This window comes from Thunnus thynnus, chromosome 16 (genome assembly GCF_963924715.1).
Source record: "Thunnus thynnus chromosome 16, fThuThy2.1, whole genome shotgun sequence".
Classification (NCBI taxonomy): Eukaryota; Metazoa; Chordata; class Actinopteri; order Scombriformes; family Scombridae; genus Thunnus; species Thunnus thynnus.
In genome coordinates, this window is record NC_089532.1 from 2,943,373 (window position 1) to 2,965,564 (window position 22,192).

Below are 22,192 nucleotides of genomic sequence, written 5' to 3' on the forward strand. Positions count from 1 at the left end.
GGATTTGGCTCTTTTGCTTTGAATGTTTGGTTTTGTTTTTAGCCATGTTTAACTGCAAGTTTAACATATTTTTAACATATATTTTATCTTTTAAATAAAATATTTCTATGGCAAAAAATTCTTTATATATTTTTTAAAATATATACCATATATATCTATGGTTAGCTACTGCGGTTGATGAATGATAAGTTCAAAGACCATCAGATATTTGCGTTAAACACATGTTCTCCAAATCTCTTCTATTTTAGATCAATTTAAGCAAATGATTTCGAGATGTTGTTATGTAATTATAAGGAACAATTCCATAATTTGGAGATTTATACAACCACATGTAGCAAACGCAGCCGTTATAACCCGATTGAGTGTGGAAACCTCCTACAGTTCCTGAAGGCGTCACCGTTCACCGCTGTGTGGCTGCAGATTTGCGGGTCTGGAGGATGAAGAGCGGCGGGGATGCTGCTGCCGCTGATCCACCGGTCACACACTCGGTTCCGCTGACAGTCTGAGGGAAACAGCCGCAGCCATGGCCTCGGACAGTAAGTACGAGCGTCTCTTCACCGTGTGGCCACCTCAAATGTGGATTTTTGTCGGTTCCGGTGCTGGAGATTGGTGCTGTTTTCTCTCCTGGTTTCTTTCTGGGGTTTGGCTGACTGGGAGCGACAGGATGTGTAGGCCAGTTTATCCTCTTTTTGCCCAGTAATGTTGTCATTCTGCCTTTTAGCCATATAATTGCTATTTTAGGGCCTTTATCAATCGCCACATGAACACATAATGTGATATTGTTTCTTTATTCCTGCAGGCTTCAGAGTGTTTTTGTGGTTCTCTCTGAAGAGTTGCCTCATCACAGCCACTTCATGGCTGCATATTTTTGTATATGTTATACAATATTGTGCTTTTAAAGACTTTAATTATTCATTAATTCATCACAGTCATTATAATACCAGGATATTTGAAAATGTTTTATGTGCCTCTGTAATACAGGCCTAAAGAGAACCTGTAGCAAGTGAGTTTATGATATTTTACACTGCATCTTTTTTAATTTTAATGGTATTATTAAGATGTAATATTCCTGTCATGTTGCTGAAGGGGCTTGCAGTTTTGCTGTGATATCAGCTGTGCTTTGTAAAAATGTGTTTGCATAAAAAAATAAACATTATTTAACCATTCATGGAAAGTAATTAAGTACACATACTCAGGTAACACTCTGTGGTTTGAGTATTTCCACTTCATGCTGTGTTTTTCTCACATTCCACTATATTTATCTAAAGCTGCAACTAACAATCATTTTTATTACTGATTAATTTGGCATTTATCATAACGAATTGATAGATTGATCATTTGGTCAATAAAACATCAGAAAAATGTGAAAGACAGCCATCACAACATCTGGTGACATCATCAAACCTCCAAAATATAAAAATTTTATAGTAATATTTTTAATTGTACCACAGTTTGAGAGCACATTTGAGAGCTTTGAGCAAGCGAATGTTTTTGCATTTTTGCTTGAAAAAGTAGTTAAACAGTTATTCAATTATCAAAACATTGATTTTCTGTCAGTGGAATAATCGTTGCAGCTCTACATTTATCTGACTGATGTAGTTATGAGTCACTTTGCAGCAACCATGAGATTCACTGCATTTAAACTACATACAAGCAGTTTATAAGCAGTAAACCTTGAGTCTTTTGGGCCCCTGGATGCCTTGTTTAACAGCATGTTAAGTATAAAATAATTAAATTAACCCCATCTCAAAAATGCTGTTTATGTATTAATGCATCTGTAGTTAAAGTCCAAGTATATAATATATGAAAGTCTTAAGTGAGCCTTTCTGCACAAGGAGTATTTTGGATAATTCTTGGATAATATATATATTTTATTTGCACTTAAATAAAGAGTCTGAGTACGTCTTCCACTACTGTAATCAGCCTAGTGAGGATAAACCTGTAGTTGTGCTGTAGCCTGTAATTTTTTCTTTATTTATCATTTGTGCAAAAAAAAAAAAAGCGAGATAAATGACAATGATGTAAAAGGCACACATGATACAGTACATATAGGACATTATATAAGGTCACATACATGCTGTAGGGGAGAACAGTTCAGCTGTAACATCCGATCAGGAAAGACAGTTTGAGTGATGTCACATTTTTGAACACATAAAGTATTTAGTGTATTTTTAAAACTTGCGGTACTGATTTGTTTGTTTGTTTGTCACCGCACGTGTGACGGTTTTGACATCCGAGGTGTGAACTCAAACTCATCAGGCAGGTCAGGCGGGAGTAAGACGAGGTTTTCTCAGTCTGGAGGGAGAGCACATCCGGCAGCAGGCAGGTGATCAGCGAAGGCAAACAAGTCCAAAGGTTGAAGGCAAACAAGCAAAAGGTCATAAAGGAAGGCTGATCGGAAATCAGGTTCAGAGGCTGCAGCAGCGAGATATTAGTGTGTTTGCATATTATTTCTGTTGTGGAGAAATTTTACTCAAACAGTAGAGGGTTAAATAAAAGCAAATGTTTGGCATCTCTTCATTCCCTAAAAGGTCAGCAGGGCCGTTTTCTTTTTGGGGGGGAACAAATCTTTATATGTAAATACAAAAGAAAATGCCAGATACAAATACCAGCAGTATTTATATTTGGTGGAGACATTATTCACAGCAGATATTTTGAGAGCCGAAGTCATGACGTCACTTCCTGTTTAGACTCTGTTCCATTAGCTTCTGTAAATCAATACAGTCTCTCATTCGGCATTTCTTTCATCTGTCTTCCTGAAGAAAAAGATTCCTTATTATTCTTTATGTATAGCAAAGTGGAGGCAGTAGGCGGCTCACGTATCACCGCCCTCATGTGTTTATTCACATACTCAATTTGCAGATTAAAAAACCTGAGTGGAAACGTTTACAATTTGAAAAAAACCCTGAATTATCATATTATTATATAGTTTTTAGCTGACGTGGAAAAATCTGTGAAAATCAATTTTTAAAAAAAGTTAAATGGAAACAGACTTAATGAATAAATCCTGACATACATGTAGCATGTTACTGTGACGCAAGGAAAAGCCGAACGCTAAACCAAAGCTCCCTTTAATTTTATTTACGACGCTTCAACCGTCCCTCTGGCAAAATCAGGATTTCTGATCATAGATACAAGTAAAGGGAGCTTTAATTTAGTAGGAGAGTACTTCATGTATAACAGTTTAATTGATTTTTCTATCGAGCACCTTTCCCGCCGAGGTTTTGTGGATGTACGGCTGCTCTGTTTTATTATACATCAATCATGTGACTTAAACGTCACTAAAGCTTCCACTGAAGAGCTGAAAACATCAGCTCCGTGTGGAGCGATGAGGAGAATGTAACGTTCCTCAGATTAATACATGAAACTAACAGAAATGTCATATTTCCATTATGTTTTCCTCATGATTTTCCATCGTTTGAGACTGTCGCTCTTTAAATGACGTCATCTCGTTGTGTCCTCTTCTTCTGCAACGATTTAATGGCGCCGACTGGAAAAATAGCTCCTTCAACCGTTTATCTCGATGATCCAAATATTTGCACAGTGGAATTTTCTTTTTGCAGATATTTTGGAAATTTGCTTAAAATTTGTCATTTGCCAAGCCATTTTCTGTTGCTAAGATCATCAAAGTCAAGTCCACCAAAGTTTATTTCAAAGATTTACTTTCCCTCCTGCGAACAAAATGAACTGATTTCACCACAAACATTTTTTTACTGGTGCGACCGGGCCTTTAGATCTCACCACTATGGGGCAGAAATAATTGAAACCATGAGAACTAAATGGGGAATGAACATACCCACGAGCCCCACAGGACAAATTTCATACCCTGTTGGATATAGCGTCGACCACATGTGGACGTAACCTCTTAACCTGCTCTTAACCTGCTCTGATCTCTGGGTTGTGATGAGTGCTGTCAAAGGGAGAGAAACTCAACTAAACAGCATCAAAGAACTCCTGGTTGTGCTCCGTTAAACAGTAAGAAGCAGTCAGCCGTGTGTGTGTGATGCTGTTTCTGGTTATCATGGCCTAGTTACAGACTGCTTCGATGTCTAATTCATGGCTCTCTCCCTCCCCGCTGTGATCTCAGACTGCCAGATAACAGGCTGAGAGAGGAGAAAGGGTCTCCGTCGGGACTCATGAGTAATATTTAATGCTGCTGCTTTGTGTGTGTGAGATTAGCTGTATCAGGAAATTGAAACCGCCTTGACATCCGTGTTTTTTTTCCTGTTTATTTGAACGCTGGGGCCTAATGACGAGACCGCGCTGCCTTCCATCCAGCCTGACGGGAAACCGGTCTCATCTCAGTCACTTTTACTTTGCTCTACATGCTGACTGATTTTCTCAGAGGTCTAAATATCCCCTTTGGTTGAGTAAAATCACGGTATGCGGTGTCAGAACTTCTCATCCATGTTGTCTTAAAGGACCAGTTTGAAGGATTTAGTGGCATCTAGTGGTGAGGTTGCAGATTGCAATCAACTCCCCTCCCTCTCCCTTTCCAAATGTGTAGAAGAAAAACCTACAGTGGCTGCAAAAGTTGCAAAAAACGTCCCTCTCTAGGGCGCTGGTTTGTCCATTCTGGGCTACTGTAGAAACATGGCAGGCTCCGTATATAGATAGAAAGGGCTCATAGTAAGGTAACAAAAACACAACGATTCTTATTTTCAGGTGATTATACACTAATTTAAACATACTTATGATTATTGTGACAGCTCCAGGGCCTCTGCCAGGACTTGTGTGTGTTGCTGTGTTGTATTGTCTTTAGTGTTGCTGGTTCTTGGTTGGTTGGAGGTCATCAAGGACTTGGAGGCAGCTGCACACTGTCTCCAGGTTGCTTAAAACCCGCCTCGTCCTGGTAGTCTGGCGGCTCCCTCTTCCCTGGCACCACGTTGTGTTATGTTGTAGTTCTTTTGATTTTCTGTATTGTGTATTTGGTGTTTTATTAGTTAACCTGGTAGCATGTTTTTTCCTGTCAGTCTCATTTGTTACATTTGTTAATTTAAATTAATCTTTGCTAAATAAAATTCCTTTCTTTCTGTTAATCCCTCTCCTGTTTCCTTTATTTGCTATGGTCTCAGAGCCGGGCCATCATATTATATTGTAGTCCATTTCTGCCAGTAGAACCCCCGTAAACGTACACACTGGTCCTTTAAAAGTTGAGCTTTAAGCTTCATCGTTACGTCATACCTGCAGCGGCTACGTCTGCAAGCTCTGAGGTTACGCTGTAACTACGCTGTAGCTGACTAGTGGCTCCCATGGATGTATGAGAGGAACTGGAAACTGGATACCAGGCTACAAGAGTGCACCCATTCACTTGAATGGAGGTTGCTCACATTAGTGTTTCTCCCTTGTTCCCGCTCAGCCTATAGACTTTACATTGGGATGATGTCACTCACTTTAAGCCAAATATTGGCAGCAGTCCTCTTAAAGAGGATGTATCGTTCACAATTCCAGGTCTGTATTTATATTCTGGGGCTCTACTGGAATATCTGCATGATTTACAGTTAAAAACTCAAACTTATTTAATCTTATAATGGCCCTTTATGCAGCCTGTCATTGGACAGCTGGTTCTGATGAAAACTGAAATGACAGCTGACAGAAGCAGAGAGAGAAACAGTCTTAAAAGTTTGACAGCAGTGAGATGATTGTCTCGCGGAGGTTGTGGCAAAATCTGATTGGTTGAAGTGAAAAGTGTGAGTCAGCTGATTGAGTTGGAAGCGGAAAAGGGAAAAAAAGTTGAAATAAACAGAATAAGCATGAAGATAGTAACAACTTTAGCTTTAGACCATATCACACTGTCTTCATCATGAACATCTGAAGTTCCACGACAACATGAAGGCTGTGTGATATTGTGGAAAGCTCTGGAACAAGTGGACTTTACGTTCGGAGTTTGTTAACTGCTGTTTCCAAGGTCAGAAATGGACCGTCAAGCTCAAATTTAGCCCCGTTTTAACTTCTCCTGACCTGCAAATGATCAAAAACACACTTCCTGACATCACTCTGCTGTTCCTGAATTTTCAGTTCCGGCCTTTTTTTTTATCGTCAAAACGTTGCACTTGACTTTCACCACCTTCCTCCATGTTGTTGTGTCTCTTCTGGTATTCAGGAAAGGACGTCCGCCTCGCCCAGTGGGAGGCAGGAAAGCTGTGATGATTGACGGTTCACACAGGACGCAGAGCAGCTCAGAGGAATCAGATTTCATTGAGAGGAGAAGGAGGGATGAAGGAGAGGGTTTAGGGAAAGCGGTGAAGTTTGTTCTCTTGAACGAGTGGGAACTTTTATTTAAGGGGGGGGAAACGGGGAGAAGAGGGCAGAAAGAAGAGAGTAGAAAGAAGAGAGTGGAAAGGAAAAGGAAAGACTAGGGAATTCACTTTCCTAAATAACGAAGGCCTTAGAAAGTATTAAAAAGTATTTCCTCTTACCTGCCGTAGACAGTAATGTTAGTGATAAAATGTTTTCGTGTCTGATTGCGGGCTGGCGGGAGACGTTCTACATCTTTAAACTAAACGTGGGATTGTTTCGTCAGTGGATTGTGCTGCAGGAAGAAGCTTTTTAATCCTTTTTTTGTGAAGTTTCAGTCAACACCATCAAACCTGCATCAAACGCTGTCACTAGTGCAGCTACTGTAGCAGGGAAATTAATTCACTCATAATGGGTAAGTGCTGATTTTTAGCTTAAAAACTTAAATCCATCTATTCATTTTCTGCCACTTTTCCAGGTCCAGGCTGTGTTAATTTAACTAATTATATCCTGAGGAATAATAGTTATATACTGCTGGGAAGTACTTCAAAATGTGATATAATAAATTTTTAATTCCCTGTACACCACAAGGATCAAAAATTCTTAAAGGACAGGTTCATAGTTTTTCAAGTGTCTTAAACCAGCAGTCAGGTGTCCATATGAACAGTGAAAGAGGTTTTCCTCGCTGTAATCATTCCTCCTGTTCACACTGGATATTAAAAGATCCTTGAAATGTGCTTTTAATGGAAGTGATGGAGGCCAAAATCCACATTGTGTCCACACAGTCATTTAAAGGTCGATGTGAAGCTTATATTCAGCTTCAGCAGTCTGAGTTAGTCATATCAAGTGGATATCTGACACATTTACAGTCTTTTTAGCATCAAATTCCCTCTTTGTGTTTCCTCGGACAGTGTTTCCCTGTTGAGCTGCAGGTGGAAGTATAGTAACAAAAAGAGGAACTTTGGCACTAAAAAGACTGTAACGTTGAAAGATATCTACTTGATTTGACTCATTTGGACGCTGAAGCTTCATATTAGCTTCAGATAAACTTTCAAATACATTTTTTGCACAGAAGGAGGACTGTGGATTTTGTCCCCCATCACTTCCACTGTAAGTACATTATGAAGGGATCTTCTAATGGTCAGTATGAACAGGAGGAATAAAAGCAAGAAAAACAGGTTTCACTGTTCATTTGGGCTCCTGACTGTTGGTTTAAGACAGACATGAAGAGAAAACCAAAGAGTCTCACTCACTGTCCATGGCTTTAGCTCACTTTAACAACACATTATTTTATATATTTATTTATTGAGTTTTAACACATTAAACATAAACCTTAAACCCTGAACACAACGTTTCAGTTCACAGACCTTCGTCAGGGAAAATTCATACAAACACACAGCACCATTCATATAAAGACGCCAATCAGAGGACGTCAGCAACCTTTCAAAATATGCATTTAATGCATGCAGGTCAGTAAACGCCTCCACTACACCAGTAATAATAGTCTGTAGTCTTTAAGGTAGAAGCACTACAGGCAATCTAAAAATGGGCCAAACAGTAATTAATATTCCCAAATGATTCACATGTACAAAATATACATATTCATGTCCAGAACACCTGAATCAGAACCAGAATACCCGTAATAAATGTACAGAATCCTATATAGTAATTCAATGCAGGTCATCCATTAATAAAGGGAGGATCCATAAATGTTGGAAGAAGTCTCATCGATATGATTAAAAAGGTTCCTGTTACTGGAAACAAAGATTTAAATGAGGATTTTCTGTTTATTAACAAACACTCATGAAGACTGAGCTCAGTTTTTTCTTCCGATTGTGTATTTTCACCTGCTATTATCCAGGGAGGAGTTTACTTTCTGGTAATTTAAAGTCCTGCAGTTTTATTTCATCTCCTCGTATCCTGAAACCCCAGTGAGATATCTTTCATTTTTAGATTTATATCAGTTTATTACTTGTTCAACTTGTGCCCAGTAGGCCTGTGATCCATTTTAGGACCTGTGATAATGAAATTTAAAGAGTAAATCCAGTGTTCGCTCTGGATCACACAGTGTTTCAATCTGCTGCAGCTGCACTTGCTTCTGTATGCGTTCATACTTCCTTCCTTCATCTCGCCTCCTTCAGTGATGTCACAGCAGGTGTTTTAGCAGCTGGAGTCGTGATCTCCTGTTGTAAGTTGTAATGCAGCCTGTAACCAGCAGATGGTGCTTTAACATCAGCGTTATCAAGCTTTGGTTTCTGGTGATGGATCTGAAAACCGCTGCTGCCAGACTCACACTGATCAATATTTCTATGGATTGATTGAAAGGTAGTGGTCTTCATAGGACTGATGATTATAATAGTGTTTCCTCTTTTAATGGCACTGACTGTGTTTTGGTAGAATCAAACCCTGAAAGCTGATAGTTTGATGCTTTTTGTTGCATTTAATTAACAGTAAATAATGTAAAATCTCCTTCTGGGCAAGATGAGATAAAGTATAAAACACATAAAATAGGAATAATACATTTTTTATCCATCATATTAACATTAATCAAGCTTTTAGCTTATGCTGTTCACATCTGGAACAAACTTCCCGAAGCTCTTAGACTAGAGACAATGCTGAGTACTTTTAAATCTAAATTGTGGACAAATCTGTTTTCAATGACTTTCGATGAAATGTTAGAGCTGCAATTTAAATGCTAAAAATACTAAATGTGTCAGATATCCACTTGATATGACTAACTCAGACTGCTGAAGCCTCATATAAGCTTCACATCAACTTTTAAATGACTGTGTGGACACACTGTGGATTTTAGCCTCCATCACTTACATTGAAAGCACATTTGAACAGAATCGTATTGTTGAAATATGCCTTAAAGGTTTGTTCATGAACTTTGTACAACGCTCCTGGCTACGGGAGCCATTTAGCTCAAACTTGCAGCCTTGTAGTTGGTCAGATGGAGGTCGGATCACATTCCCGCCACAAACGAACGGCTCCAGAATTCGTTTGTGAGCAGATCGAGACCACTTCCTCTCTGTGCGGTTGTTTTTTGGTGCGGTTGCTGTGTTCAGATCTGCCCAAACGAATCACACCAAGGAGGAAAACCAACAAAAGTCCCATTAAAAACATCCTTAAGACGACTTAGTGCACCAGGAAGATATTACACTTGACTTGCTGTACAACTAAATACTAAAAAAAGGTATATAAAGCTATAAATTAATACAATTCATGTCCAGTAAAGAATAAGTGGAGTTTGAACACCAGCAGCATTTGTGCCCCGCTTTATACTTTAATCTTCTCTCCACCTTCTGAGTTGTTGTTTTTTTTTTTCTTCTTCTTATTCATCATCTCTTTATCTAAACCCCGAGATGCTCTCGTCCTCCCGTCCAATCAGGACGAACAGACAGACAGCGCCATGGTAACATGAGACCTTCTTATGTGGGTGGGAAAAGGCACACTCATTATACCTTAATAGAGCCACTGGGCTGTTTCCAGGGAAACTATGATTTTCAGGTGTGTGTGTGTGTGTGTGTGTGTGTGTGTGTGTGTGTGTGTGTGTGTGTGGTTCAAACAAACGCGCCTTGCGGTGACCTAACCTTGAGTCAAACTGAAAACATGGTGTGCTGATGTTTCTGGGTGGATTCGACCTCCCGTCCCGACAACTACAACAGCTCGGCTGTTTGCGTGTAGTGTGGTGAGGTCAGTGAACGTCACATGGCGACTCTGGAGTGCAGGAGAGTTTTTAACGGAGATCAGTGGGGATGCAGGTCTGAGGAGTGTTTACAGCAGTGGCCCTGGACCCTGAGCCTTCAACAGGAACATCAAACATAGCAGTAAAAATAATAGCTGTCACCTAGAATATTGACTTATTTCATATATTTGTTTAGCTGGAATGAACAACTAAAGATGGATCCAATGCTAATCCAATGTTTTTGTGTTTGTTTGAGCTTAGATATACTTAATTTAATGTGTCTCTGCCAGAAGTGAAGGCAGCATCGCCATACAAACAATTAGCTATACTCAGCCTTAATTAAGCCAATTATCATGTCTGTGGCAATAAAACTAGAGATGCAAAACATTTGGACTGCAGGCCAAAACAGAGAAAAAAGATGCATTTACAAGTTTAGCCAGCTTAGTGTGGACACAGTCTAAGACCTGAGGAGACAGGTGTTAAGGTTTTATGGTTCTTTTAGTCTTTTTTATGGTGCAGGAAAAGTGACAAAATCACTAGCCTGGTGACAAGTCTAACCTAACTTCATATTTGTTTTATTTAAGAGTCTAATCCATGCCATCATTTCCACAGAGACTTATTGTGAGGAGATATTTTGGATGCCCCTGGTTCCAGAAATGATGATCACATGATCGTCTCTCTGCAGGTCGTATCTGTCCGTAGAGACTTTGAGAGTCTCCTCTAACATATATACCTGTACAGCCTGTTTGCTTCCTGCAGGCTCTCATTTTACACTTTGTTTAAAGAAACAGGCTAGAAGCTATATTGAATATATGAAGTCAGTGTTTACTTACAGTTTTCTGGAGAAACGTTTGCTTCGGTTACGAAAAAGACAATCTGGGGCTAAAACATAACAGTTCTGCATGTTACAACGTTAGAAAAACTACTGAGATGGCAGCTCATCGTCACATACACAGTGATAAACCCATAGGTAAGCCTGTTTTCTGTTTGTTGTTGGAGAACCAGTTTAGTTACACAATTTGCGGCTCCATTGCGCTGTTTTGGTTGTTTGCAGGGAACAGCAGCAGAAGAAAACAAAACTCAGAACTGAGAGCAAAGGAGGAAAACAATATAAAAGCAAATGAATGATCCAAGAATGGAAATTGGCTATTTTATACAATAATTAGAGGGAAAATGATTACATGACTGCAGATTTGGTTGCAAGTTTCTGTTTTATTGTTTTTAAATTCTACATTTCATTGCTTACAGTTTGTTGGATCATGATTTATATAAATACATTTACAGAATTTATTTTTTATGCTTTTTACACTTAAATTGAGCTGAGCTTGTTTTCACCCCATAACTTAAAAAACCCGCTATAACACTTAAATTTATATAAAAGGATCTCACTGTTTGGGCACTTTTGCCAAGAAATCTGTCTGTAAAAGCAGGTGTATGTTGGAAATATAGTCATCATATGGTATTAAAATAAAGGTTATAATCTAAACTTTTCAATATCATTTTGTCCAGTTTTTACAGACGTCTTTACTGTGCTCCAGTAACAAACTGAGGCTGTTTTTCTCATGCTGACTGACAGGGAACTGCTAAGTGATCTGCCGACACCGCAGCCTGTAAATAAAGATGGACGTAGCGAGGTGTGACGTCACCTGTTGGTTTGCATTGGAGCCGGTTTGAAGCCCAGAGTTGTGTTAGGAGCCAGGACGTTGTTGCCTTTCACGCTCTGGAAACATCCGCTACCTCAGATCTAAGCTAACGTTAGCTTACTGGGGAGACTGAGTGGTGCACACTTGTATGCTAAGCTACTTTAGCTAAATTGTGCTAACAGAGCAGGTATCGTAATCAAGTAACATTAAACTTAGCGAAATATTGTGACATAAGTGCGACTCGATGTGAGTCCCGGAGCCGGGGAGAGCAGCAGGTGAGGTAACTGTCAATTACAGCTGTCAATCAACGCCCACACAGCAGACGTCAAAGCTACTATAAGTCTTCAAATCTTAACGGAACAAAATGACCGCGAGCACACTTATTAGAGGGCCTGAATTTAGAGATTGAGACTAAAATGACTCATTGAAAAAAAAAGATTTACTTAGTATTTCTAGAGAGAAGTTGAGGCTTTTTGAATGGGAGTCAGTTGGAGTGTCTACTAGCCGTTGGTGGCGCTTTAAGCTACTTCAGCCTCAAGACGTGGTCGCTGCTGCTTGAATAAGAATAACAAGAACCGCAGAAACCTAAATAGAAGTTTCATCACTTTTTCTTTATCTCTCTCATCTCTCTCTCAACAATATTTCCATCAGATTATATCCGATTAAGATATATTTCAAATAATCTCTGTGGAAGGCGAATTGCATTACAGCATCAGCAGGGAATCAGTTAGAGCTAAAAATAGCACAAATGTCGAGTATTGATGAAACAGTTTGTCGAACGTGCAAATGTACTGACTGCAACATCTAATGAATTAATGTACAAACAAGGATTAGGGCGGCGATGCGACCCAGAAGTCAATGAGAAGCATCAGATCAGGCTAATGAGATGGAGAGATCGAACCAACGCTGATAAAAATTTCACAACCGCTAATCTGTGACAGATACGGTTGTGAAAGCTTGTTTGTGTGTGCCTGTGTGTGTGAATACTAAATCCTTATCCCCTGATTACTATGCAGCTGCTGACTTTTCCACCCCGGCTTTGAAGTGCGTAGCTCCCGAGGAGAGAAGAGAGCACTTTGATGTGAGCGTTAGATTAGGATAGAAAAAAAGAAAGAGAGACAGCGCTGCGGCGGCGAGAGCCTCGTGGTTACCGCTCATTAACGAGAGATATGAGAGATCCTGAAGAAGACGAACAAAGCGCTTTGTAGTTTTTTCTTTCTTCTTTTTTAGCAATGAATAAAAAAAAAAAAAAGCGCCTGCTGTCTCTTTTAGTTCGTTGTAAGGTCACTCATTAATGTGGGTAATTAGTTTCAGGGTGTGTGTGTGTCCTGGCCATTTGCCTACAGATTATTATTATTATAACACACATCTGAATGCTCTGTCCTCAGTCTTAAGATTGATTAACTCTGAAGCCTGCTGGATCCAGGAGGATTATTCCTCTGTAGTATGTGAGTAACACCATGTTTTGGTTTTCTATCCACACAGATTCAGATGTTTTTTAACTCCCACAGAAAAGTCTGAAAATGCTGGTCTTGTGTACTGTGGGAGGGAAAGCTTTTCTAAAACAATGTTATCAGACCGGTTTAACTTCCTATTGGGCCCCTATTAAGTAGCACTGTACACCCAAAATGATTAGATGATTAATCAATTAGTCAGTTGACAGGAATTTAATTGGTAGCCTTTCTGATAACTGATTAATTGTCATTTTTTAAAATGCAAAAATACCAAAAATTCATTGCTAGAAGCTTCTCAAATGTGAATATTTGCAGGTTTTCCATGATAAGGACACCATTCTATTAAAGGATAAAGCTGGTGATCTTCTTATTGTTAAAGGGGACCTATTATGCTTTTCCGTTATTTTCAGTCATATATCTAATGTTAAAATGTCAGATGTTCATATTAAATGTGGCCAAAGTGTCAAATAATGAGGTAAACGTATGTAGAAGAATCCCTTCAATAATCGGCTTCAGACTGCTCTGAACGCTCGGTGTCCAACGTTTTTTTCCTACTTTTTCTACGTTTATATGGTCATATGCTCCACGCACTGCGGGCCAGTTCACGGTCTGCTAACATTATGGTGTTTTTCCATTGTTTTGGGGGGTAGTCATGCCAAGCCGTGACTCAAGTCGATCTGGCACGCTGTGAGTGTTTTTCCATTACACAGCAGGGCAAAGTAAAATAAATAGTTTACCTGTTGGAGGTGTGCTGGTCATCTGCAGCTCTTCATCAAACATCATCATCACTGAGGCTGTTTCTACTTGTGCTGTTGCTCCCTGCATTATTTCTAACTGATCCACTGAACAAGGAGCTCCAAATATCTCCATATGTTGTTGTGTTGATTGTTTTTTGTGCCGCTAATGAAGCTCTGCTAATTCGATGAGGAACACGTTTCATTTCCTGTTAAATCTTCATAATAAACGTCTCCCATTATTAAGTAATTTAAAAGCTTTTAATATGAAGCAGTTAAGCAGGAAATGTTGAGTTTGCATCAGTGGTAACTTCACACAACTCTGATACGGTTGGCCCATGGCAGGCTTCCAGAAAGCTGGCCAATCAGAACAGAGTGGGTTCGTTGGGAGGCGGGCCTTAAAGAGACAGGAGCTATGACTGCCTGTTGGAGACAGAGGCTGAACTGAGGGGCTGCATAAAGGGTCAGTATAAGATAGATAAGGAGTTTTTTGAGCTGTGAATCATGCAAAGCTACTCTAGTGGACTCCCAGAATAAAAATATAGAGCTTGAAATGAGCATAATAGATCCCCTACCTCCGTTGTTGTCTAAAAACTAACTATTAAAACACATCAATGAGCCACATCGCTGCACTGGGTGACATGACATGATGATACACATGATAATGGGAAGGTGGAATTTGGGCCAGGAAATGTAGCACCAAGCTAACAGAGATCAGCTCATCATCACGTCTCGAGGCTGAAGTACCTTAAAGTGCCACCGATGACCGCTAAACGCTTCAGCTGACTCACATTCAAAAAGCCTGAACTTCTCTCAAGAAATACTAAGTCAATCATTGTTTTCAAAAAGTCATTACGGTCTCAATCTCTAAATTCAATCATCATCATCATTAGGAGAAATTACAGACATTAGGAATCATCCTTAACTGACACAAATACATGGCTTCCATGTCATTCGTTCTCAGTCTTTAATGCTCCAAAACTTCACCTGAAACATTTCAATCAGCCATATTTTAGTGAAACGTTGAGCATACATATGAACAGATGAGAACTGAATTATGCTGCAGTGGTTTTAGACGTTTTCATGGACATTTTGGTCAATTTTTTTGTGTCTATGTGAAAATCTAGTTATTGCAACATACACAAAAAGGTTATTTTAAGTTAAAAATAACTTAGATGACAGCTAGCTATATTAGTCCACTTGAGTCACAACAGTCCTATAAACCGTGAAGTGAATAGTTACAGAATGCGTCAATCAGTAGTTTGCTCTATAGCAAGCAGCAAATTGAGATTTCGGACGATTATTTATTATATTGATTTCTCCTCATCACTGACAGCTGTAGAGTTGGATACGATTGTTTTTGCATCTATAAAATGACAAATTGCATTTAGCGTGGAAGCTTTGAGTGTCGATATACCCGGTTTCATACCCCTAAATATATCAAACTTTAGCGAGTATTAATATCCCTCAAGGGGCAATTTGAGGCAAGTGAGTTTGCAAACAAAGTGCACATATACAGTTCATTCACAAACACAAAGACAATATAAAAATGCAAACATAATAATGTTAAAAAGAGTAAAAATACATAAGGTCAACAAAACAAGCAATTTGAAGATGTCACCTTGTGCTTTGACGTGCAGTTTTCACTTTTTAAATGTATTTTTTTGACTAAACAATAAATGAATGTGAGAATAAACAAATAATCATGAGTTGCAGCCCTACTTAGATTTTGGTAGTTTGTGTATAATGATGTGTGTGTGTGTGTTGATGCGACCATGAGTCCTGTGTGTGTGTGTGTGTGTGTGTGTGTGTGTGTGTGTGTGTGTGTGTGTGCGTGTGTGTGTGTGTAGCAGGTGTGAAGCCAGACTTTGACCCGGGGTTTCTTCCTGTCCATCTGGGTGCAGACAGTGGGAGTCTCTGATTCTCCAACACTGAGCTCTGTGTCTGACTGTCAGAGCAGCTGAGAGGGAAACTCCACTTTACTGCAGCACCCGAACACACCGTCCAAACATTTACTGTCGCACTGTGCTCATTTCAGCAGGAGAGTTTTCTCTTTTTTTTAAATTAATTTAAGTCTCATCCACAGGCTTTTTGAATTTTATTTCAACCAGCTCCTAGTTCTTAAATGCATCATAGCACCTTCATTTTGCTGTTATGCTCTTAATTTAGACAAGTTTAAAGCCCCACTACTTTGTTGTATCCAACTTCTAATGTGTTTTCTTAAAGATCATTTTCTGTTTTTCTTTCCCTATGCACTGTACTTAAAATGTATTGAAATAAACATATGAACATATGAATTAAAATGAGGTAAAATACAGCAGGACTATTGTAAAGGCGCCATGCTAACACTTTTCCCAAATCAAATCTGGACTTTCATCCAAACTAGTATTTTGTGGAACATGTAAGTTTATCCTTAACATTTGAAATAGTAGATTGGGTTCCCCCCTAAATAAATAAATAAATGTTATGTTAATGTAACGGAGTCATAAAACCACAGAGAAAAACTAAATAATATATCTGGACCACTGCATCTGCGTACCTGCTTCTCTCAGTTACATCTCCGTCTTGTGGAAATTAAAGAAAAAGAAGGAGAAAAACTGGGCTGACAACTTTTGTTGAATATAGATGAATATTCAAAAAGAAAAAAAATACTTTTCACACTCAATAAAAACAAACAACCATCATTGCCATCTCTCGAGTCATGCTGCAGCAAAAAACTGATAAAAAAGAACATCAACAAAACAAAGATGATCTCCACCTCCAGACGAGACAGCCGCATCTTCTCTGTCACTGTCATCATAAGCATGTAGGTGAGGAAGGAGTAGGTGGTGGGGATGTGTTTTTTTAAAGTGAAACTTGGAGGGTGTTATAACCAGCGCAGAAGTGTTCCTGTGCTGCATCTGCTGTGTGTTAGCACTGCAGCGTCTTCTAGATGTCTCTTCTAGATGTGGGAGTGAACAGCAGCTTGTAGAGCAGTGTGCTTTAAAAAGAAAACTTCTCCCATTAAAAAGTAAGTGTAGCTTGGTTTGAGTTTCGCAGGTAGCACCTTGTGTTGAGTTTTAATATCTTTCAGGTTTACAGTTTTCAGACTACTTGTCTTATCAACAAAGAAAAGCATCTGAAACTGCAATCAGACCATCATAGCAAACTAAAACTCTAAAATGAAATATTGCAATGAGGGAATTCTTACTGTTGAGAAGCTCTGAAAAGCTCTTAAAACTACATCTGTGGCGCAATTTACTCAAAAGCAATCAACTACTGCATGTAAACAGGAAATAGCATCACAAGCTAACATAACTTTCTAAAATAACAGCTTTAGGAGGCCAGATTTCAGCTCCAACATGTACAGATGTATTTAAGAAGTTGCAAGTAAAGAACGAGAAAAAGTAGTAAGTCTTAATCCTACTACTACATTGTTTCATGGTTTGTTGACGTAGCCTCCCAAGCTGCCGGACCTCGTCTGAAACACAGCCACTGGAAGCTGACCAATCAGAACAGAGTGGGCATATCAGGAGGCGGGCCTTAAAGACACAGGAGCTAAAACGGCCTGTTTCAGACAGAGGCTGAACTGAGGGGCTGCATAAAGGGCCAGTATAAGATAAATAAGGAGTTTTAAACTGGAAACCATGCAAAGACATTCCAGAAGATCCCCAGAATATAAATATAGACCTGGAAACGTGCAGAATATGTTCAATAGTCACATTTGAGAAGTTGAAACAGCAAAGTATTTGTTGCAGCTCTATTAATAAATCTCTATGTTAGAAATAGTTTGTGTGATCTCCTCTTAACAAACATCATAACTTTGCAGAGTTTGAACTTATGAACAACTAGTGCAACTTTTCTGCAGTTCTGTTAGGGGTTTTACTTTTACTGATACAGATACAGGATTAAAATATTACAGATGTTCCAGTTTAAGCAAAACAGCATCTTCACTTAAGGATCCAGCTGCTGTTGTTACTCATTATTTTACCACAAAACACACGGACGCGCTGTTGGTTGGCGATGTGAGTGGATGTTTTCAGTGTAGATTAATACGGTACATCTGGAAAGCGTGGGAGCTTCGATTCCTAAAGATGACAGTTCGAGAGACGATGTGAAAAACAAAAAGGTGGCCTATAAAATAAGTAATAGTATAACATCCACATCCACACACACACACACACACCTACGCAGAGTCCTTTCTATGGCGTCGGCTCTCAGCAGGATGTCTACTCATCTCTGTTTGCTGCCATTGATTCAGTTCTCCGCTCTGAATCGTTACCGTGGAAACGGGAGACGGCGACCCCCCCCCCCGTTATGCATTTCTGTTCATCTTCGTTTTGAAGGAGTCTCAGCCGCCTTAATGGAGAGCAGAGTCATACGCCTCCTATCACTTCATCTCTCTTTTCGTTTCTCCACATTTCTGCTGCAGTTTCTCTTTTTTTCTGTGGTTATTTTCTTCTCGGTTTTCATTCAGTTTTAGACCAAAGATTTCTCCTCGCCTTTTTTCTCTTCTCCCCTTTTCTTTTATATATTTGTCTGAGGTTTTGGGCAATATTGTCAAATAATTTTAATCTTTCAACCTTGAGGACGATTCAAGATCATGATATTTTTTTCAGTAAAATGCAGAAAGACTTAATTGTATTTTTTAGGACTTTGTGTGCAAGGCAGTTGAGCAAAAATAATAAGAGACTTGCAAGGTCATTTTTAAGCATATTCAGAAATTCCATTCAGCTATGCATTATCAGTACCAGCTATCAGTACAAGAGACTTCAAATCAATGCTTCATAGACAACGATATTACCGTATTGTCCCAAATAAAGAGCCAAAGTCATGACTTCACGTCTGGTAAGCCTTCTGTAACTTCTCATTCAGAGTTTCTTTCATCGGTCTTTCTGAAAAAATGAAGCGTGTTCCTGGAGTTTACTTTCCATGTTGTCAGACTGATCGGCTCCACTACAGCAGCTGGTGTCAGAAATTTAAAACTTTGTGATTTTAACATAGTTAAACAACACTTGTTGTGCGCACAGAAAACTACACCTGTCCACTCGCTCATGGACGCGTCTCCTCTGTTGAGCTGTGACGTTTAGACCGTAAACCTCTGTGACTAATGGGAAACGATATATAAAGCGAGCTGCACGACATACTGTTGACAAAAGTTCTGTTCCAAAGCTGTATTTTTACTCGTTAGCAGAGGTATACATGTGAATGGGATTTTTATTGAATCTCTGTATAAACCTACTCTGATTATAAGACGACCCCCCAACTTTTCCAACACCTGTTTTGGAAAAATACTTGCAGACTTTAAGTCTTCATCATTTATGACAGCAGTTAATTTCTGCAGTAAAGACGTCAAAAGACGCTTTAGATTCATTTTCACTTTATTTATTTCCTCTATGGCAGAAAAACACATTACGCTAGCCCTCAGAAACTCCTGCAGGTTAAACTGAGCTGACAAAACACTTCTTCACTTTTTCCCCACAGACTCACTACAAACAGATTGGAAGAAACTTGCGAGCATAGCAACATTAATGCTAAAAACAACCCATAATGCAACATTCTGTGTAGGAGCTGGTGTTAGCAGTGGTACTCTCTTCATTCAAAAAGAAGATCTGATGTTGTGAAAACCCCCACTTTTTCAAATGTAATATCCAGAAGAAGATATCCTCTTATATTCAGGCCGATACGGATCTTTTCTTTTTTATTACCGTCCTTGTGTTAACATATGAGGTGAACAATACGACATACTGAGGAAGGTTATATTCCAAGGCTGGAATTTTAGTTATTTACGTTACTACAAATGTCAGTGGAATTCTGATTGAGGTTTGCTTACTTCTTCTTTTCTTAGTTCCTGACATATCTTATCCCTCTGTAGCCAACCGTAGACCTCCGTTGTTGTCCAAAAACTATTAAAAACACGTCAATGAGCCCCACCACTGCACTGGGTGACATTGTCCTTCATCACTATGAACACACACGCTGTAGTTTATTGTCACTCAATCCCACACACACAATCCTGCCAGAAATACTCACTAAAGCACCAAATGCTCAAAGTAGTCCCCAACAAATATTTTACACAGGTAGCAATGGGCTTGTAGCTTAAAGACACAGACAGGTAAATATGTGACCCACATGTTTCACAGAAATATCACATCACGTTAAAAGAAAAAAGTATTTGTGAACAGTAAATGAAGAAGAGAATTTCATTTATAAAACTACCCATTGAGTACTCTTGAGAAAGGCATCGACTTGCTGGTTCAGCCCAGCAAACTTTGTGGGAAGACTGTTTTTCCAGCAGCTGTTCTGACACTGACTCTGCTCATGAGCAAGGCACTGAGGGTCGCACAAATACTAAAGTATCACTCGTTCTGTCTGTGTGTATCACATGTACCATGCGTACCGTGTGTGTGTGTGTGTGTGTGTGTGTGTATGTGTGTGTGTGTGTATCCAGGCTGTCTGTTTGTGTGGTCTGATCAGTGTGTCATTGTGTGTCCTCTCTCCCTCTCCCTCCTCCTGCCAGTCACCCCAGAGGCCATCGGCTTCCTGTCAGCGGTGGGCGTCTTCATCGTGGCGCTGGCTGTCCTCTTCCTCTTCATCAACAAGAAGCTGTGTTTTTCACGTGTTGGCGGACTGCCCTGTCTGGAGCCGCACAGTCGCCGCAGGAAAGGACGAGCGGGAATCCGCCAGGGGCTCGGTGAGTGACCGACAGAGGGAGATTGTACTCACAAGTAAAACCACCAACAGTATGTTTACACATTTACCTGACAAGGTGGTTTGTTTGTGGATTAAACAAAAAGTACAAGAATTTTAGGTTGTTTCCCTGTTTCCAGTCTTTACACAAAGCTAAACACATCCCGACATCCATCTGAACATCTCACTCTCAGAAAGAAAGATAGTCAGACTATTTCCCAAAATGTTGAACTACACCCAAGAGTCTACCACTGAAAACCTGTGAGACAAGTCTGTCTTGATATTTCTTAAAGATGAACGCTGGCTGAATGAGCGCCGCAGCTTTCTAGTCAAGGTTCATTGATTATATAACCTTAATCACCTCAGAGAGAGAGTACGTGACTCCTTTGCTGTAAGACTCCAATTAAACTCATCAGGAACAGAGAGAGAGAGAGAGAGAGAGAGCGTGTGGGCAGGTTTGTATTTGTGCAGCGGTTTCTGTGGGCGAGTGTGTGTCTATGAGAGAAAGAGTCGAGTGAGTCAGCCACATACCGCCACAAAGCTCTGCCGCAGCTCACAATAAAAAAAATATTAACATTATAAAAACCTTGAAGAAAAGTTCAGCAGTGAGGGAGAAAGAGCACATTCGAGAGGAACAGAGAGAACGAGACAAGTCGGTTTGTAGTTTTTGTTCTCTCTTTTCAGTCCGTCTGTCCTCTCCCACTTGTCAAACACCGCTAACGCCCAGAGTAAAGGTCACCGAAGGCTAACTAAATGTTAGAGCATCTTTAGCTTCTATCTATCAAATCTAATGTAAACAAAGTTTTTGCCAACTGGAATCTAAACACACACCATCCTGCTCTGCTATCTACACACAAGCTAACAGTTGAGTGTGGTTTTATATGACGGGCTGGGTTAGCTTGTCATAACTAAATCGCATTTGATTGGATACATTTATGTAACCGCCCACAAGTTCAAGATGTGTCATCAACATATTTTACAGGAAAAGAAAGTTAAAACATTAACTGTAGCCAGTGGTTTTCTGATGTCACAAGCCACAATTTTGTTGTTGGGAAACTTTTATTTCATTAAAGTTGACGATTGTGTGCTTTGGGTGTTTACAGTGGTCATTTACATTTAAAGGGTTGTAAATCTCGTTCTTCAAATAGATTGTATAACACTACAGTCATCACATACTCAGCTCTGATAAGGCTGTGTGCAAAGCTCCTTTTGTATGAAAACATGCAACCGATTAACACAAACACATACAAAGAGTAGCTTCTTATTGCACAGAATGAAAGTGGTGCAGGGGTGTAGAAGATTAAGATTGAAAAGATAAAAACTGAAATGAAAAAAACTAGCAAGAGAAAAACTTTGTCTATTTAAATATTTATTAACAACAACAGTAAATAATACAAAGAAGAAGAAAATCTCTGCGGTAGAGAACAAATTATATTTGTCTAATCAATTCAATTGTTTCCTGATTCAAAATGACAGAATCTTCCACTCCTAATTTTTCCTCTTGCTAGCTCTGTGTGTGTGTGTGTGTGTGTGTGTGTGTGTGTGTGTGTTTGTTTGGGGTGTGTGTTTGTTTGGGGTGTGTGTTTGTGTGCATGTTCTCGTAGCTGCAGCGGGAAGAGGGACAGGAACGGGCATTTATCTGCATTTATCAGCCCTTTAAGTGGCTGTAGGAAAAGCAATGCTTGCTGGGAGTCGAGCTGACAGCAGTTTTCCTCGGATCGATCCTCCGCAGCGCTGCTCCACTTCATGACAAAACAGTTCACAGCA

At 39.6% G+C, this 22,192-nt stretch overlaps 1 protein-coding gene and 1 long non-coding RNA gene across 6 annotated transcripts in view; both read left to right on the forward strand.

Annotated features, from left to right (window-relative positions):
• The first annotated feature begins 137 nt into the window (after nt 1-137).
• The window catches only part of syt16 (synaptotagmin XVI), a 44,393-nt gene continuing 22,338 nt past the window's right edge, over nt 138-22,192 (forward strand). The window contains exons 1-3 of one of the 5 annotated variants that reach the window (XM_067614707.1): nt 5,776-6,652; nt 10,538-10,895; nt 20,256-20,429. In XM_067614707.1, the coding sequence (XP_067470808.1) occupies nt 10,856-10,895; nt 20,256-20,429 (214 nt within the window). In that variant the 5' untranslated portion in view covers nt 5,776-6,652; nt 10,538-10,855. Of the gene's footprint in view, nt 537-5,775; nt 6,653-7,492; nt 10,068-10,537; nt 10,896-11,851; nt 13,017-15,899; nt 20,430-22,192 lie in introns of those variants that run through there. The other 4 variants (XM_067614708.1, XM_067614709.1, XM_067614706.1 and 1 more) reach the window with 4 other exon arrangements.
• LOC137200034 (uncharacterized) lies at nt 13,023-15,896 on the forward strand. The gene is made up of 2 exons (XR_010931902.1): nt 13,023-14,219; nt 15,610-15,896. It is a non-coding gene; the product is annotated as an uncharacterized lncRNA (long non-coding RNA).